Genomic DNA, 15,618 nt, shown 5'->3' on the forward strand with positions numbered 1-15,618 from the left:
TGAGTGCAGAGCCAGGAGTAACCCCTGTGCATCGCCAGGTGTGACCCAAAAAGCAAAAAAAAAATAAATAAAAATAAAACACACAGATACACAGATACAGGCACATATATAGAAACACACACATATAGATACACATGCAGACACATACAGACACATACATAGACACAGATACACACAGCAGAGAGACACACACACACACACAGACACCTGTGAGCACAGACCCCAAGTCTCCTGGGTTTGGGCCTCTCTCTCGGCTCCAGGGTCCCTAACGGTAACGCTCAGCCCTTACCAGCCCCCACTCTGGGCACTGGGTAATCAGCCTCTCCCCCCTGCACATTGTAATTCAGGGGGCTAGGTGGGGGCACCTCCTGTGTGCTCAGAGGTTACTCCTGACTCTGTGCTCAGGGCACCCTCCCTGCTGTGCTGTTGCTCGCCTCTCTTTGGGGGGGCTTCATTGTTTGAACCTGGGGGCCCAGGCAGTGCCCGGGAGGGAACTCAGGCTCCCACATGCAGCCCTGGTTCTGCCGGCCCCTTACTGGGGTGCAGTTTTTAATCCCCAGGGGTGGTCGAATATTTGCATGTGCGAGGGGCAGGGTCCGCTCCCCAGCGGTGCAAAAACAACCCCCCCAGCCCCCAGGTGAGCCAGCCGGCGCCCAGGGGGGAGCCGCCCCCGGGCTGGAGCTGGGCAGATAAGCGGGAGCTGCCCTTGCCGCTGGCATCGTGGCCCAGCCCACAGCGTCGCTTTCCCTCGCCTTGGCCGCTTTCTGGAGGCTGGGAAGAGAAACCGGAGCGGGGGAGTGGCCTGAGTCCTCAGCAGCTGGCTGTCCCCACGGCAAGTGGTGCATTAAATGGGGGAAAAAATATATCCTGGGGGTGACTATCCCAGCGGTCAGTGTGAGCCGGGCCTGTCCAGCCACACCCTCTGGTGGCAGAGAGAGGGGGCGCCCCAGACCCCTGGGTTTGCAGGATGGACCAGGAGCCCCAGGTAAGGGCCCCCACTGCTGGTGGTCTCAGGGGTGGAGCTGGGGTCCCCAGCCCCCCGCCCCCGCAGTGACCTTGCCCAGGCTGCTGACTGATGTATCTGCAGTCTGTTTGGGGAGGGGGTGGGGGTGCAGGATCATTCCCAGGGCAGGCAGCCAGCTGGTGGGTCAGTGCTAGGCCTGAGGATGGGGGCGGGGTCCAGGCCCAGCAGCGCCGGGTCCCCCCAGCGTCCCCAGTGATGCTTGGAGGACACGGCCTGGTTCTGTATTTCCTTTCTGCAAGATGCTTCTAGGGAATCTCTCAAAAAGCAAAGGGACTGGCCCAAGGGCAGCCTGAGGGCCGGGGGTGGGGGCACCTGGAGCCTTGAGGCAACTGACCCAGACTCTGGCGCCCAGCAGCACCCGGAGTGACCACCCTGGCCCCAAGCACAGAGCCAGGAGTAGTCCCAGAGTCATGGGTGCGCCCTCACCCCCAAATAGATGCTGAACAGGGGCGGGCGTTACGGTTCCGGCATGCAGGGGCAACCACAGCAGGAAGAACCAGACACACTTTGTCTACACCACAGGGCAAAGTGCTAACAAAGCGTTCTGTTACTTTGTTCTTACTTTGTTCCTAAACTGGGTTCAGTCCTGGTGGGTGGAATTAGGAAGCTGGGCCCCAGGAGGGGACGCGCAGATACTTTGTATCTTACCAGCTTCCCAAGTTGCTCTGCATCTCGCTGTTTCCGGTCTCTCCCATCCCTGCGGGCTCGTCTCTCACCCTAGAGCTGGACTTTCTAGCCAGCTGGCCATTTGCAAAGAGAGGGTGGAAGGACTTGAAGGGGGCGGGGTTTCAAATAAAAGAAACTAACTCTTAGGGCCAGGGAGGAAGGTCAGCCGCCCCCCCCCCCCCTCCACAGGCAGCACGCACAGCACCTGTACTGCTAGGAGAGAACCATGAGCACAAAGCCGGGAGTAACCCCTGCGAACAAAACCTGTTCTCTTTACCTTTGCATTTTGGTTTGCCCACCCCCCGCCCGTGATGCTTGGGACAGACTCATGGCTCTGTGCTCAGGGGTCACTCCTGGAGGGGCTTCTGTGCCAGGCCAGCGCCGTCCCCGCTGGACTGTTCCTTTGGCCCCTCTTCAACTTTTCTTTTAATATTGTAAGGGGGAGAGCTCCCGAGCAGTGCTCAGGGGGTCTTCCTGGTGATTTCCAGCCTGCCTGGCCTGGGGTACTGGGTGACCTGTCATGCTGGCAGGCTTGGGGGACCCTGTAGTGGCAGGGGTGGAACTGGGTCTCCCACCCGGCACATTTGTGATGTCGCCCACTGATCATTGATCTCGTTATCTTTCCAGGCCCCCTTGAGCCCCTCGGCTCAGCCCCAGCTCCCCTGCGTTGTGCCCAGTTTGGGCGTTTGCATTATTCCTCTTCCGGGTTGTTCCCTTTTCCTTTCTGCTGTCACTGTCTTGGGGTGGGAGTGGGGCATGTCGTGGATTAGTGTCCCCATTTCTTTCCCTCCGAAATGGCTGTTTCCTGCTGCTGGCGCTGTTTTCACGGTCACCTGTGTGGTGTGGCCGGGGCTGTGGGGAGGGGCTGTGGGGGGCAGGTGCTTAAACACCTTGTCAAGCTGCTGCTGCTGTGGCCGCGTTCACCCTGCTGGGGGTCTTACCCCTGGGTCTCTTCCTTCTCCTCCCTTCACTCCTTCCTTCCCTTCCCTCCTCTTTCCTTCCCTTCTTCCCCTCCTTACCCCTTCTTTCCTTCTCCTTCCTTTCCTACTTCCCTCCTTCCCTTCCTTCCCTTCCTTTCTTCCTTCCTACCCTCCTTTCACCTTTCTTCCTTTTCCTTCCTTCCTTATCCTTTCTTCCCTCCTTCCTTTTTTCCTTCCTTTTCCCTCCTCCCTCCCTCCCACACTCAGCGATGCTCAGGGCTTTCTCCTGGCTCTGTGCTCTGGGTCTCTGCTGGTGGTTCTGGGGTTCAAACCTGACTCCCCTCATCAGAGCTCTCAGCTGGTCTCCGTCCTCCTGTCCAGTACACTTGTGTTAGAAAAGAAAAAAGGAAATAGCACCTCTTGAGTTTGATGTGCCTTTTGTGCAAAACAGTGAATGCTGCTGATTCTAAGTAGAGAAAACCCAGAAGGAAACACCCCGGTGTCTACCAAGCCTTCTAGAAGCTGGTATGGGAGTCATTTTCTTCTCTACGGTGATGACATTTCCTGAACTTCTCATTTTCTGTTGTGGTGCTTTCACTCTTCTGGAGAGAGGAAAGTCAGTAAAACTGTGTTGCAAAGCAAGGATGATAATGAATTCGTGTTGGCCCCGGATGGTGTTGGAAGGAGGCCTGCACAGAACAATGCCCGAGGCCGGTCGGAAGGAATGATGGTTGTTTCCACAGTCCTGATTTATTTAGACCAGGCTCCACAGCGATGGTGAAGTCACTGGGAAAAAAAATGCTAGGGGGTCAGGAGTGGCGGAGAGTGCCAGGACGGCAGACAGGGCATTGGCTTTGCTCGCAGCCGACCAAGGGTCCCTCCCCAGCACCCCATAGGGTCCCCGAGCAGAGCCAGGGGTCAGCCCTGAGCTGTGTGTGGCCCCTAAACAAGAATCCAAACGGGCCCCGTGTTTAAAAAAAATCTACTGAGACTAAAACATCATTCTCTGACCCAAACTAGTGGAGCAGCAAGTGGAACAGAGACCCCCAGAAGTGCCACTCTGGGGCAGGAGGAGACGAGACACGTGTCTCCATCTAGTGGCCAGATGAGGAAGTGCGTTAGGAAAGCAAAGGAGCAAAGGTCCAACTGGTCACACTCTCTCTCTCTCTCTCTCTCTCTCTCTCTCTCTCTCTCTCTCTCTCTCTCTCTCTCTCTCTCTCTCTCTCTCTCTCTCTCTCTCCCATCCTTCTCCCTCTCCCTCTCTTTCTCGGTTTCCATGGTTTCCATTCTCCCACTGGTCGAGTCCACTGGCAGAAGCACTTGTGTTTCTCTGCCTTTGTGCCTCTGCTTTCCTGATGACGATTTCCAGTTGCTCTGGCCACAGCCAGCTCCTTCCTTTCTCCTCCAAGCCCGAAACATAACTGAGCCCCCAAATCCTTGAGCACCAGAGACAGAGAGTGACTCTTCCTGCTGTGTGTTGAACCAGCCTGGGTGGGAACGAGGCTCACTGACCAAATTACCCCTGGCCGTGCTCAGGGGACCATATGGGATGCTGGGATTTGAACCCGGGTTGGCCGCGTGGAAGGCAAACGCCCTACCCGCTGTGCTATCTCTCCAGACCCGGGGCCTGGTACTTGGGACGGAGCCCAGATGGTCCACAAGGCTTGATCGTGGGTCGAAAGGAATTCAGGGCATTCAGAGGCTGTGGACCTGCGCGCAGGAGGGAAGCTTCCCAGGAGTTTGGAGGAGGCCAGGCTTGCAGCTCGGGTGGGTCCAGGGTGGCAGCAGAGGCAAAGATTCGGGCAGGTGGCTGCAGGCTGGCCAGCTCCTGGCCTGTCCACCACAGAGCAGCGTTGTTTACGGGACAAAGGTTGTTGGGCTTGATTTATGATTTTTTGGGGCACTGCACGGGGTGCCGGGGAGGAACCCGGGCTCCAGCGTGTAGAGCGGCACCTCCAGCCCTTTGAGGCACCCCTCCCCGGCCCCAAGGGTCCGGCTTGCCTGCACCGGCCTCTCTGCTGCCCCCACCTGGTGGGGATGGCGTGGTGTAGGAGTACTGTTGACTGCAGCATCTCTGACCCCAGAAGGGAGGAGGGAAGCCACAGGTTTGAGTGTGTAGCCATTTTCCAAGTGTGAGGCCTCTTCTAAACTTGGAGGGCTCCTCAGAGGAGGAAAAGGGGGCGTTTGCTTCTTCCCTGATACCTCCGCGGCCCGTGGAATGGACCAAGCCCACGTGCGCCCTCTAGCGGCCAGGGCTGGGATTGCCTGCATGGTATGGGGACCACATGATGGGATAATCAAGTTTGATTTTTTTTTTTTTTAACGTAAAGTCTGGGGGTATGGTGTCGCCAGCAGGTCATCCTGTAACTGCGGGGTGAGTATATCAGCGGCCTGATGGTGCCTTCAGGTTTCCTGGTACTCCAAAATTGCCACTGTGCCTTTGCCCAGACCCCAACAACTTGGGACCAAGTTCACCAAAACATTCAACAGCCAGAAGTTAGGTATGCGGAGGCATACCTGCAAACCCCCTCCGACTCAACTATACAAGCTCATTTATCGGCTTATTTCAGAGACTAATAAATTAATCTCGAAAGAGATCAAAAGCCCCCGTTAATTTCAGGCCTTTGCATGGCTGAACAGACTGGGGTAAATCGGAGTGTATCAGGTGGATCAGTCTGGTTCCTGCCCAAGCAGAGCCCCTGGCATCCACTTGCTCCCACAATCCAAAATCGCCGCCACACCCCTGGCCTGACTCACCAAGACATAATCTGCTTAAAATTCTGGTATGTGGGTTTTTTGACTGAAATCTCAGGCTTTCTTGGGGTCGGGATGGGCTACCTTCCCCCACCTCCCTGTTCTTCTGAAAGCCTCGGCAATCACATCCATACCCCAAAGCTGCCACCCAGTTAAAAAGCTCCAGCCTTACCATCCCAATAAAAATACTGAATGCCCTGAACAAACACCATGACATCTTAGCACCTGTATTGCAAACCATAGCGCATAAAAGGAAAAAGAGAGAGAGAGATCAGGAAGGAAAGTGCCTCCCATAGAGGGTGGCTGGGGGCAGAGGATGGGAGAGGGAGAGGGTGGTGGGGAAACGGGGGACACTGGTGGTGGGAAGTATACACTGGTGGAGGGATGGGTGCTGGATCGTTGTGTGACTGAGACCCAATTATGAACAGCTTTGTAACGGTCTGTCTCATGGATATCCAATTAAAAAAGTTAAGGGCTGGAGTGATAGCACAGTGGGTAGGGTTTTTGCCTTGCACGCGGCCAACCCAGGTTCGATTCCCAGCATCCCAGATGGTCCTCTGAGCACCGCTAGGAGTAATTCCTGAGTGCAGAGCCAGGAGTAACCCCTGTGCAACGCCAGGTGTGACCCAAAAAAGAAAAAAAAAAAAGTTTTTTAAAAAGTAATGTGGAGTGTATGCCCAGTTCAATCATCTTAATCAATGGCTGAATAAATAGCAGTGTTCCTGCATTCAAAATAAAAAGGTGAAGTCAGTCTGACACCCCCCCAGGATGGCGCCATCTGTGTCCCTCCCACGCATTTACCACTCTCCTGTGCCCCCCCCGCTGTCTCCCCCCCCCAGCCTCTGCGTGTCAAGTGGTCCCACCTCAAGTTGCCGTGGGTGGATCTCGACTGGTTCCTGGACCTCTCCTGCCAGATCACCGAGCTGGACCTGTCCGCCAACTGCCTGTCCTCCCTGCCCTCTGTTGTCCCCTGGGGCCTCATCAGCCTCCAGAAGCTGAACCTCGCCGACAACCAGCTGGGGGAGCTGCCCGGCCTGCAGTCCTCGGACGAGGTCATCTGCACCAGGTGAGCCCGGGGGGGGGGGCCACTCCCCACAGCGCAGGACCCCCGCCCCTGCCGGCCTTGCAGTGGGGCCCACCTTCAGTGTTCCGGGGGGCCTCCTCTCAGCGTGGGGAGTCACAGCCCCCCGAGGTGCTCTGTGGACCGTGCAGGGCTGGAACCTGGGCCTTCCACCTGCCCCACCCAGGGAGCCACCCAGGGAAGTTCGGGGTGGTCCTGGCTTACCCTGACCTTGGAGGCTGCTGGGAACTGTGTGCCCCCCGGGTCAGGAAGGGCCAAAGCTTCTGGATCAGAGGCTCCTGGAGGGACCCAGCAATGCCAGCTCCCAGGGAGAGAGGGAAGGCGTCTCTGTGCCCGGGGCGTCGGGAGGCTGCTGGTGGCGTCCGAGCTCCAGCCGAGTGCAGGAAGGGTCTTCTGGACATGCCCAAGCACCGGCTCGTTGAGCTGGCACAGCACGTGAGAAAGATTGTTTAAGATAGTCTTTAATTTTTGATGTTTGTAGTCCTTAATTTTTGGTGTTTGGGCCACACCCAGCGATGCTCAGGGCTTGCCCTGGCTTTGCACTCACTCCTGGCAGTGCTCGGGGATCCTATGGGATGCTGGGGAGTGAACCCGAGTCGGCCGCATGCAAGCCCAGTGCCCTCCCTGCTATGCTATCACTCCGGCCCAATAGCCTTTGACGTGCATGTTACTGTTACTATTACATGATTTGGGGGGGCCAGCAGGCTGCAGTGCTGGGGCGGAACCTGGGATCCCAGCAGTGCTTGTCTCACCCCTGGAGCCTCCTTCCAGCCCCAGCAGAAGAAAAATGTTCCCTTCTTGTAGGCCACGAGTCCAGGACACCCCAGAAACAGGCATGCTTGTTCATAGGTCTGCACGTGGTCACAGTTTATCAATAAAAATCATACCTCAGATACTCGGTTTTTAAAAGGACATGCCTTTCATTGTATTGAGTTATTTTAATTTATTTACATCCGTTTGAATCATACAGCAACCAGTGATCACACATTGACTTTTTTTGTTTGGTTGGTTTTTGGGGCCACACCCGGCGATGCTCAGGGGTGACTCCTGACTCTGCCCTCAGGAATCATTCCTGAGGTCCTCCAGGGGGCCTATCTGGGATGTTGGGGATCGAACCGAGTCAGCAGCATGCAAGGCAAACCCCGCCCCGCTGTCCTATCTCTCCAGCCCCATCAAATTGACCTTCATTGATTTATTTTCTGATACTGCATTTGCCGTTCCCTTAAGCAGGGATTAAGGAGTGAGTTTGTTCTGTGCCTGCTAAGGGCAGGCTGGCGGGCGGGAGGGAAGCCGGGGGCGATGGTGGAGGGAAGGTGGGTCCCATGGTGGGTTTGGGGTCAGAACATGGCAGGCCTGAAGCTATTGTACTATGAAAACCTTGTAATTCATGGGGGATTTTTTGTTTGGGAGTTTTGTTTGTTTGTTTGTTTTTTGCTTTTTGGGTCACACCCGGCGATGCACAGGGGTTACTCCTGGCTCTTCACTCAGGAATTACTCCTGGCGGTGCTCAGGGGACCATATGGGATGCTGGGATTCGAACCCGGTTGGCCGCGTGCAAGGCAAATGCCCTGCCCGCTATGCTATCGCTCCAGACCCTGTTTGGGAGTTTGTTTTTGTTTTTTGGGGTTTTTTTTTTTTGGTTTATTTGGTTTGGGGGCCACGCCGGCAGTGTTCAGGACTCACTCCGGGCTCTGTGCTCGGGAATCAGTCCTGGTGGGTTTGGGGGGGCCCTGTGGGATGCTGGGGACTGACTGCCATGTGCAAGGCGTTGGCGGACAGCTGGTTCCCCGGGCACGGCCCTGCTGTCCCACCCTCACTGACACCCGCCCCCACCCCCGTAGGCTGACGGACATCGATGTCTCCAGCAACCGGCTGACCTGCCTGCCGCCCGGGCTGCTGCACCTCTGCCGGCTCCAGAGGCTCACCGCCTCCAAGAACTACCTGGAAAGACTGTTCGAGGAGGAGAGCGGTGGGTCTGCGCGCCCGCCGGCCCCTCGCGGCCCCCTTCCTCCCGTCCCCGTGCCGGCCTCTCGCCACGTTTGCTCACACCCGACTCGCCCTCCCCTCCCCAGCCACCAACTGGATGGGTCTGCGGAGGCTGCAGGAGCTGGACCTCTCGGACAACAGGCTCACCCAGCTCCCGGCGCACTTCCTGCACTCCTTCAAGGCCCTCCGCTGCCTGAACGTGTCCAGGAACCACCTGAAGGCGTTTCCGGAAGCCTGGAGCTGCCCGCTGGTGAGTGGACAGGGCAGGGCAGGACCCGGCCGGCCCTGCAGCCCCGTCCTCGGGGCGCAGCCGAGCCGGGGCGCCCGGCACCCAGCGGGCCCAGCGCGTCACGGGGACATGCCCAGTTAGAATCTGGGCCTCCTCGTGGTAGTGGTGGGGGGAGTTCTGCCCTGAGGGGCGTTGCTGCCGCAGGGGCCCAGGAGGAGCAGAGGGGGGAGGGCAGCGGGGACGTTCACCCACGGTTTGCTTCTGGCACGGATTGTCCCTGAGGAGACCAGAGAGGGCCACGGCAGAGTCAGGGTCCCCTGTGCTCGGACCTCTCCGGTGTGAACAGGGCCGTGGGAGCCCCCCCGAGCGCCAGTGTAGGGGTGAAGGCACTGGCCGCACTGGCTCGAGCCCCCCCCCCCCCCCCGGAGTGATCCCCGGGCACCGCCGGGCCACGCCCACTGATAATGCATAAATGAATAATAAATAATGAGCTTACCCCCAGCCCTGCAGGCCCGCTCCGCCTGCTGCAGGGCATCTGACCCCCGCCCCGCCCCCTCTCCCGCCCCCCCAGAAATGCTGCAGGGCATCCCACAACGCCCTGGAGTCCCTGCCCGAGAAGATGGCCGTCTTCTGGAAGAGCTGCCTGCAGGACGTGGACTTCTCCGAGAACGCCCTGCGCGCGGTGCCCCTGGGGCTCTTCCAGCTGGAGGTGCGAATCCTGCTCTTTGCTTTTGCTTCTCCCCCCCCCCCCCCGAGACGATGCTCCCAGTTAGTGCTCAGGGGGCCAGGGGTCACTCCCAGGCAGTGCTCGGCGACGGGGGTCACGCCTTGCCGTGCCCAGGGGCGGGGGGGGGCACACCCTGTAGTGCCCAGGGCCCAGGGGTCACTCCCAGTCGGTGCCCAGGGGCCCCAGGGGTGATGCCCGGCAGTGCTCGGGGTCACTCTGCACAGTCAACCAGGTCTGCACTCCCACACACCCAGCAGTGCAAGGGATGGAACTCGGGGCCTCACGCGTGCTGGGCTGCCGCCCCGTCTCGGCTGCCATGCTCAGTGGGGTGCTGCCAGGATGTCGCACACTCGAGGTGCTGCCGAGCCCCGCACCGGGATGGCACTCGGCCCGGGCACGGCGCTGGCTGCATACCAGTGGGCCTTCCCTGGCCCTCGATTTCAGGGGGTTTGGCTAGAGGAGGGTTCTGCTTGGGGCCACACCCAGCAGTGCCTGGGGGAGTCCAGGGCTTGGACCCGCCTCCTGGCACTTGCACATCCCGTGTCAGCCGCGGGCCTCTCCCTAGCCCTGATTTCACGGTTGCTTTTGGTTGGTTGGCTTAGCGACCTCACCGCTGTACTCTCTCTCAGGCCTCCAGTTTCCCGGGTATTGTTGTTGTTGTTGTTGTTTGTTTGGGGTTGGGCCACACGCAGCAATGCACAGGGCTGACTCCTGGCTCTGCACTCAGGAGTCACTCCTGACGATGCTGAGGGGACCCTGTGTGGTGCCGGAGATCCAACCGGGGCTGTCCTCGCTCTCCGACTCCGGGTTTCCCGCTTTGAGGAGATGCTTCCTGAGCCCCCGTTGGGGGCGCTGGCGGGGATGAGGCTTCACCCTCCAGGAAACCGGTTCAGGGCCGCTCCCCACCCTGACAGTGACTGAGCCCCCACCCCCCTCCTTCCCCAGGCCCTCGTGTCCCTGCGCTTGCAGGGGAACCAGCTGGAGGCCCTGCCACCCCCGGACAAGTGGGCGTGTCGGCAACTCAAGACACTAGACCTCTCTAGAAACCACTTCGGCCAGTAAGTAAGGGCCAGGGGCGGGGCTGGGGTGGGGGTGGGGGTGGGGGGAGCCTTCATTTCCAGCAGCTTCTGCCAGGCTGCACTCTGCCCCCCCCCCCCCCCGTGGAGCCCAACCCCGGATGGGCTCAGAGCTGCCAGAGCCAAGTTTGACGGCTGGAGGGGCCCCGGGGTGGGGGCCAGTTGTCCCCCAGTGCTGAGGGCTGGAAGGCCAAGATGGTGGAGTCCCCCCAGGCTTGGCCTCCTGGTCACCCTAAGTTGTCTCCGGCCTGAGGATCAGGCCAGCTGGACTAGGGTGCTGCCCCCCCCTTTTATTTTAACCTTATTCCCTTTTATTTTATTTTTTGCTTTTTGGGTCACACCTGGCAATGCACAGGGGTTACTCCTGGCTCTGCACTCAGGAATTAGCCCTGGCGGTGCTCAGGGGACCATATGGGATGCTGGGAATCGAACCCGGGTCGGCTGCCTGCAAGGCAAACACCCTACCCGCTGTGCTATTGCTCCAGCCCCACCTTATTCCCTTTTGAAGGAGCAGACGTGAGTCCTGTTGGGAGGGGCCGGGAAGGGGGTCAGGACTGCGGCGGAGGGACCTAGGGGAGACTGTTCTCCCGTTTCCGCTGTGTTCCTGGGAACGGTCTTCCTGCTGGGAAGCGCTGTTCTGTTCAGAGACTGCAAATCCCTACCGTGTGTCTCGGTGGGACGGAAGGGAATCCTCGCCCCCTCCACCCCACACTCACGGTCACCGTATAGGGGGCAGTTGTGGGGGCCCTGGAGACCCAGCTCCTGAGGGCGCTGTGGGCTCTCAACAGAACAAACCGCCCCAAAATGGGCCCCCCAGCGCCTCCCCCCAGAACAGGCATCTGGGACTGTGACTTCCTGACGGGCGCGGAGGAGCTGACCCCATCCCTGAGGGGAAAGCTGGAGAGCAGGCATCAGCCGCCAGGCCGGCCCGAGCATCTCTCAGTGGCCCCCCCAAGAAGCAGCCTGAGCACAGCTGCTGATGCCAACCCTTAGGCTGGCAACATCCTGCTAATGGAATTTTCTCTTTCCCTGCGGGCTCGGCGTTATAGATATGTCACGGCCAAGACAGTTGTCATACTTTCCTCCAAGTCAGACGTTTATTTGTCTTTTACCTGTTTTGCCCTCCAAGGAATGAAGATGGGCAGAAAACGAAGCGGATTTCTTTTTTCACCACCCGAGGGCGCCAGCGGTCGGGGACCGAGACAGGTGTGTATGCGCGGGGGGGGGGGGGGGGGGGGGGGGGGGGGCGGAGGACTGTTCCCGGCGCCTCTGCAGGGGGACGCGCCCCCACTCGCACGGGGCTTTGAGGGGAAGCAGAGGCAGGAGGGGCCCTGAAGGACAGCCCAGCCCAGCCCGACTGGCAGCTCTGCCACAGCCAGGCCAGCCTCGTCTGCGGGACCCCCGCTAGGCACATGGGGAGGGGGCAGCCTCATGTCCTGACCAGCAAGGATGGGCTGCGTGGGACTGGGGGCCGCCTCTGAAGTGCCCCAGAAACAAACTGTCCTACTGTGTGTGTGCAGACCAGTAGGCCCCAGTAGGGCCAGTTCAGCAGACACAGTTCCTTTGGGGAAGTTGAAGGCTTTGGGCCACATCTGGCAGTGCTCAGGGCTGGCTCCTAGCTTTGTGCTCAGGGCTGACTCCTGGCTCTGTGCTCAGGGCTGACTCCAGCCCCTGTGTTCAGGGCTCACTCCTGCTCTGTGCTCAGGCTCACTTCTAGCTCTGTGCTCAGGGATGACTCCTGGCTCTGTGCTCAGACTCACTCCTGGTTCTTGCTCAGGACTGACTCCTGGCTCTGTGCTCAGGCTCACTCATGGCTCTGTGCTCAGGGATGACTCCTGGCTCTGTGCTCAGGGCTGACTCCTGCCCCTGTGCTCAGGACTCACTCCTGGCTTTGTGCTCGGGGCTGACTCCTGGCTCTGTGCTCGGGCTCACTCCTGTCTGTGTTCAGAGGACCCAGCTCCACACCTGATAGTGACCACATGGTGGTGAGGGCCTTGTCCCCTGTACTTACTCTGTTGGCAGAAAATTTTCTTGGAAAGTCAGTGCTTCTTCACCCCACCCTCCCCGACTAAAAAAAATGAATGTGAATGTGACAGCGATGGCGTTTTATTTTAGTGGGAAGGGCCGCTCCATGATTGCCAGTGTTGATCAGTCAGCCTCCGTGAGAGCCTGTGGTCCGTGTGGATCGGGGCCTGGGGGGCAAAGGGGAAGAGCACTGTAGGCTGTGAGAGAGCTCTGTGTGGGCGGGGGGCCGTGCTTTCAGAAACAGGGTGGGGACCCAGTCTCTGAAATCTTGGTCTTGGTGAAAAGACTCTCCCATAAACAGCGTTGGAGTCAGCACGCAAACAAAAGAAAATCCAGGAAGAAATATTTGCACCAGATTGTTATAACAGCTGCTGACCACAACCCCCCGATGTACAAAGACAGTTTATAAATTCATTTCAAGCCCGCGGACCAGAAAAGTCAGCACTGGAGAGAAACAGCCCCGGGTCCAGCCGGCCCGGAGCACGGGAAGCCCCTGAGCTCGCCTGTCACCAAGGCTGGGGGGCAGGGGGCCCCCCGGAACCAGCTCTAAACGTGAGCGCTGGGCTGCACGGGAGACCCCGGGCTGAGCTCTCTGTGCCAGAGGTCAGACCCCCTGCCCAGCACGGTTCCCTGAGCACAGAGCTGCCACCCATCCTTGAGTCTCTGACCGTGGCCCGAAAGCTTAGCTGAAAAGGAAGGATCTGGGCCAGAGCGCTAGGACCCTGGGAGGGCACTTGACCTGGATTTGATCCCCTGCATCCCATAGGGCCCCCCCGAGTGATCTCTGAGCATTGCCAGCTGTGCCCCCCGCCCCAAGTAAAGTCTTTGGAATCTGAGTCTGGGCACGGGGAATGACCCTGGGAGGAGGAGGAGGAAAAGGAGGAGGAGGAGGAGGAGGAAGAGGAGGAAGATGCATTTGCTTCTCCAGGGTGGTCGCAAAAGGCTGAGAACAGGCACTCAGGGCCAGAGTGGCCACGAGGCCCCGGGTGTTGTTCCTGGCACGGAGTCAGGAATGACCCAAGCACTGCTGGGCCCGAGCACCCCCAGGCAGACCCCTGAGCCCTGTTGGGGAGAGGCCCCCCATCACCCACCCCAGAAAGAGGACCTGTGTGGAGCTGCCCACGTGCCCTGGCGATCAGCGAGAGGCACGTCTCTGCCGGAGAGACAGACCAGGCTCCGTCCCGGGTGCCATGGCAGCTGGACAGGCAGAGAAGCCAGCGCAGGAATGCGGACCAGTGTTCTGGAAAGTTCCATGGCAGGGCCCCGTCCACAGGCCGGTTTCTGGGCTAGCCAGGCAATGACAGCTCAAGGGGAACGGACGATAAGCGAAGGCCTCTCCATGAGGACCAGAGCGATAGGACAGCGGGGAGGGCGCTTGCCTGGCCTGTGGCCCACCTGGGTTTGATCCCCACAACCCATAGTGTCACCAGGAGCGATCCTGAGCACTGTCAGGTGTGGCCCAGTAACAGACATTAAAAGGGCCTCATTTTAAAAGTCTGCCACGTGGGCTGGAGCAATAGCACAGCGCGGAGGGATCTGCTTTGCATGCAGCTGACACAGGATCGATCCCCTGCACCCCACAGGGTCCCCGAGCACCGCTGGGAGTGATTCCTGAGTGTAGAGCCAGGAGTAACCCTGAGCATCGCCGGGTGTGACCCCAAAACAACAAAAAAATGTTTGCGTGGCGGGAGGGTGTGCACATTGCCGTGTTCTCTGCACCGCGGGCTGATGGTCTCGGGGGCGCGGACCCCGCGGTCAGACACAACCTATGAACGGTGCTGTGTCCCCAGAAAGGGAAATTCCAACAGGGTCAAGGCTGAGCTGGTCATCATGTTTGTGCAGGAGCCGCGTCCAAAAATAATCCGGATGGTCATTTTTACGGTAAAAGTCAGACCACGGAGTCATGAATTACTCCAGAGTCAAGAACTGACGTCCGTCACCGCAGCGCTGGGCTCTCCCCGCCGGGGCCCACGCGGGTGCGTCTGTGCTGGCTGGCCGTGGACCAGCGAGGCTGTGATGCCAGCTGTGCCCCCAGGAGAGGCGGGGCGAGCCCCCACGGGAGACTGAGGCCGGGAGTTCCACGCACGCCCTCTGGGGAGAGACTCACAGGACCCAGGGTCTTTATTTTATTTCTTTGGTGCCCAGGGACCAGGAGGAGCCCCCCCACACATCCCGGCCCTGGATTCATGTTCTGTAAACATGGAATTGGGTGATCCAGGGAGCACTGGTTTGGCACGCAGGAGGCCCGGGTTCTATTTCGAGCACTACTGGGAGCAATTCCTGAGCACTTACAGCGGGGCCCAGACCCCCAAGATAAATATAAATCAGAGTGATAGGACAGCGGGAGGGCCCTTGCCTTGCACACGGCCAACTGAGGCTCGATCCCCGGCACCCCACAGGGCCCCCAAGCTCCGCCAGGCGTGATCCCTGAGCACAGAGCCAGGAGTCATCCCTGAGCACTGCTGGGTATGCCCCCCCCCAAAAAAAAAAACTAACAAACGCTCTGTGGATGTGAGTTCAGGTGGCCAGTGAAGTGGTCACTCCTTCTCACTGGGCGGTCAGCCAAAAGGAGAATGTTTTCTGAAGGTTTCCACCCGGACTCCTACAGGGTAGACACGTTTTTGTGGTTTTTATGTCCCCGGGGGTCGCTGCCCATGGAGTGTCCTGTGCGGGACAGTGGCCAGCGTCCTGTACGGTTTTCAGGCCTCGATTGCCCCCTCCCAGGATCTTTGCTTCCAGAACATTCCCGGACACTGGCTCTGCCCTCACTGCCGACCGCCAAGTGAGCGGGGAAAAGTCCGAGAGAAGGGAAGCTGTGATCGGGGAAGCCCTTCTCCCCAGCACCAGGACCTGGCTTCTCCGGAGGGGCGGGCTGAGAGGGTGGGGGGCCCTAGAGAGGGACCCCACCCCAGGGGCTAGGGGAGGGAGAAGGTTCTCGGAGATTCTGCCGGGGCCAAAGCTCGACCCCCACACGGCCGCTTCGTGTTCGTCTCCTGACTTGCCAAACTCTCAAAGTCACTTAGACTTACTGGAAGTTGGTCCCCTCCCCACCGCCCCGCCCCAGGCCTCCCTCTTGGACAACGAGGACGCCCAGATTTCTTTCTCAGGGAGCAGATTTTCTTCACCCGCT

General features: G+C 59.3%; 1 protein-coding gene across 1 annotated transcript in view; it reads left to right on the plus strand.

Annotated features, from left to right (window-relative positions):
• Window positions 1–15,618, plus strand: part of LRRK1 (leucine rich repeat kinase 1) — a 63,269-nt gene that overhangs the window by 22,457 nt on the left and 25,194 nt on the right. Inside the window, exons 7-12 of the mRNA XM_055143256.1 lie at window positions 6,204–6,430; window positions 8,287–8,414; window positions 8,518–8,681; window positions 9,232–9,369; window positions 10,333–10,445; window positions 11,593–11,669. Coding sequence (XP_054999231.1) covers window positions 6,204–6,430; window positions 8,287–8,414; window positions 8,518–8,681; window positions 9,232–9,369; window positions 10,333–10,445; window positions 11,593–11,669 — 847 coding nt within the window. The remainder of the gene's footprint in view (window positions 1–6,203; window positions 6,431–8,286; window positions 8,415–8,517; window positions 8,682–9,231; window positions 9,370–10,332; window positions 10,446–11,592; window positions 11,670–15,618) is intronic.

The sequence above is a fragment of the Sorex araneus genome, chromosome 6 (assembly GCF_027595985.1).
Source record: "Sorex araneus isolate mSorAra2 chromosome 6, mSorAra2.pri, whole genome shotgun sequence".
NCBI lineage: Eukaryota > Metazoa > Chordata > Mammalia > Eulipotyphla > Soricidae > Sorex > Sorex araneus.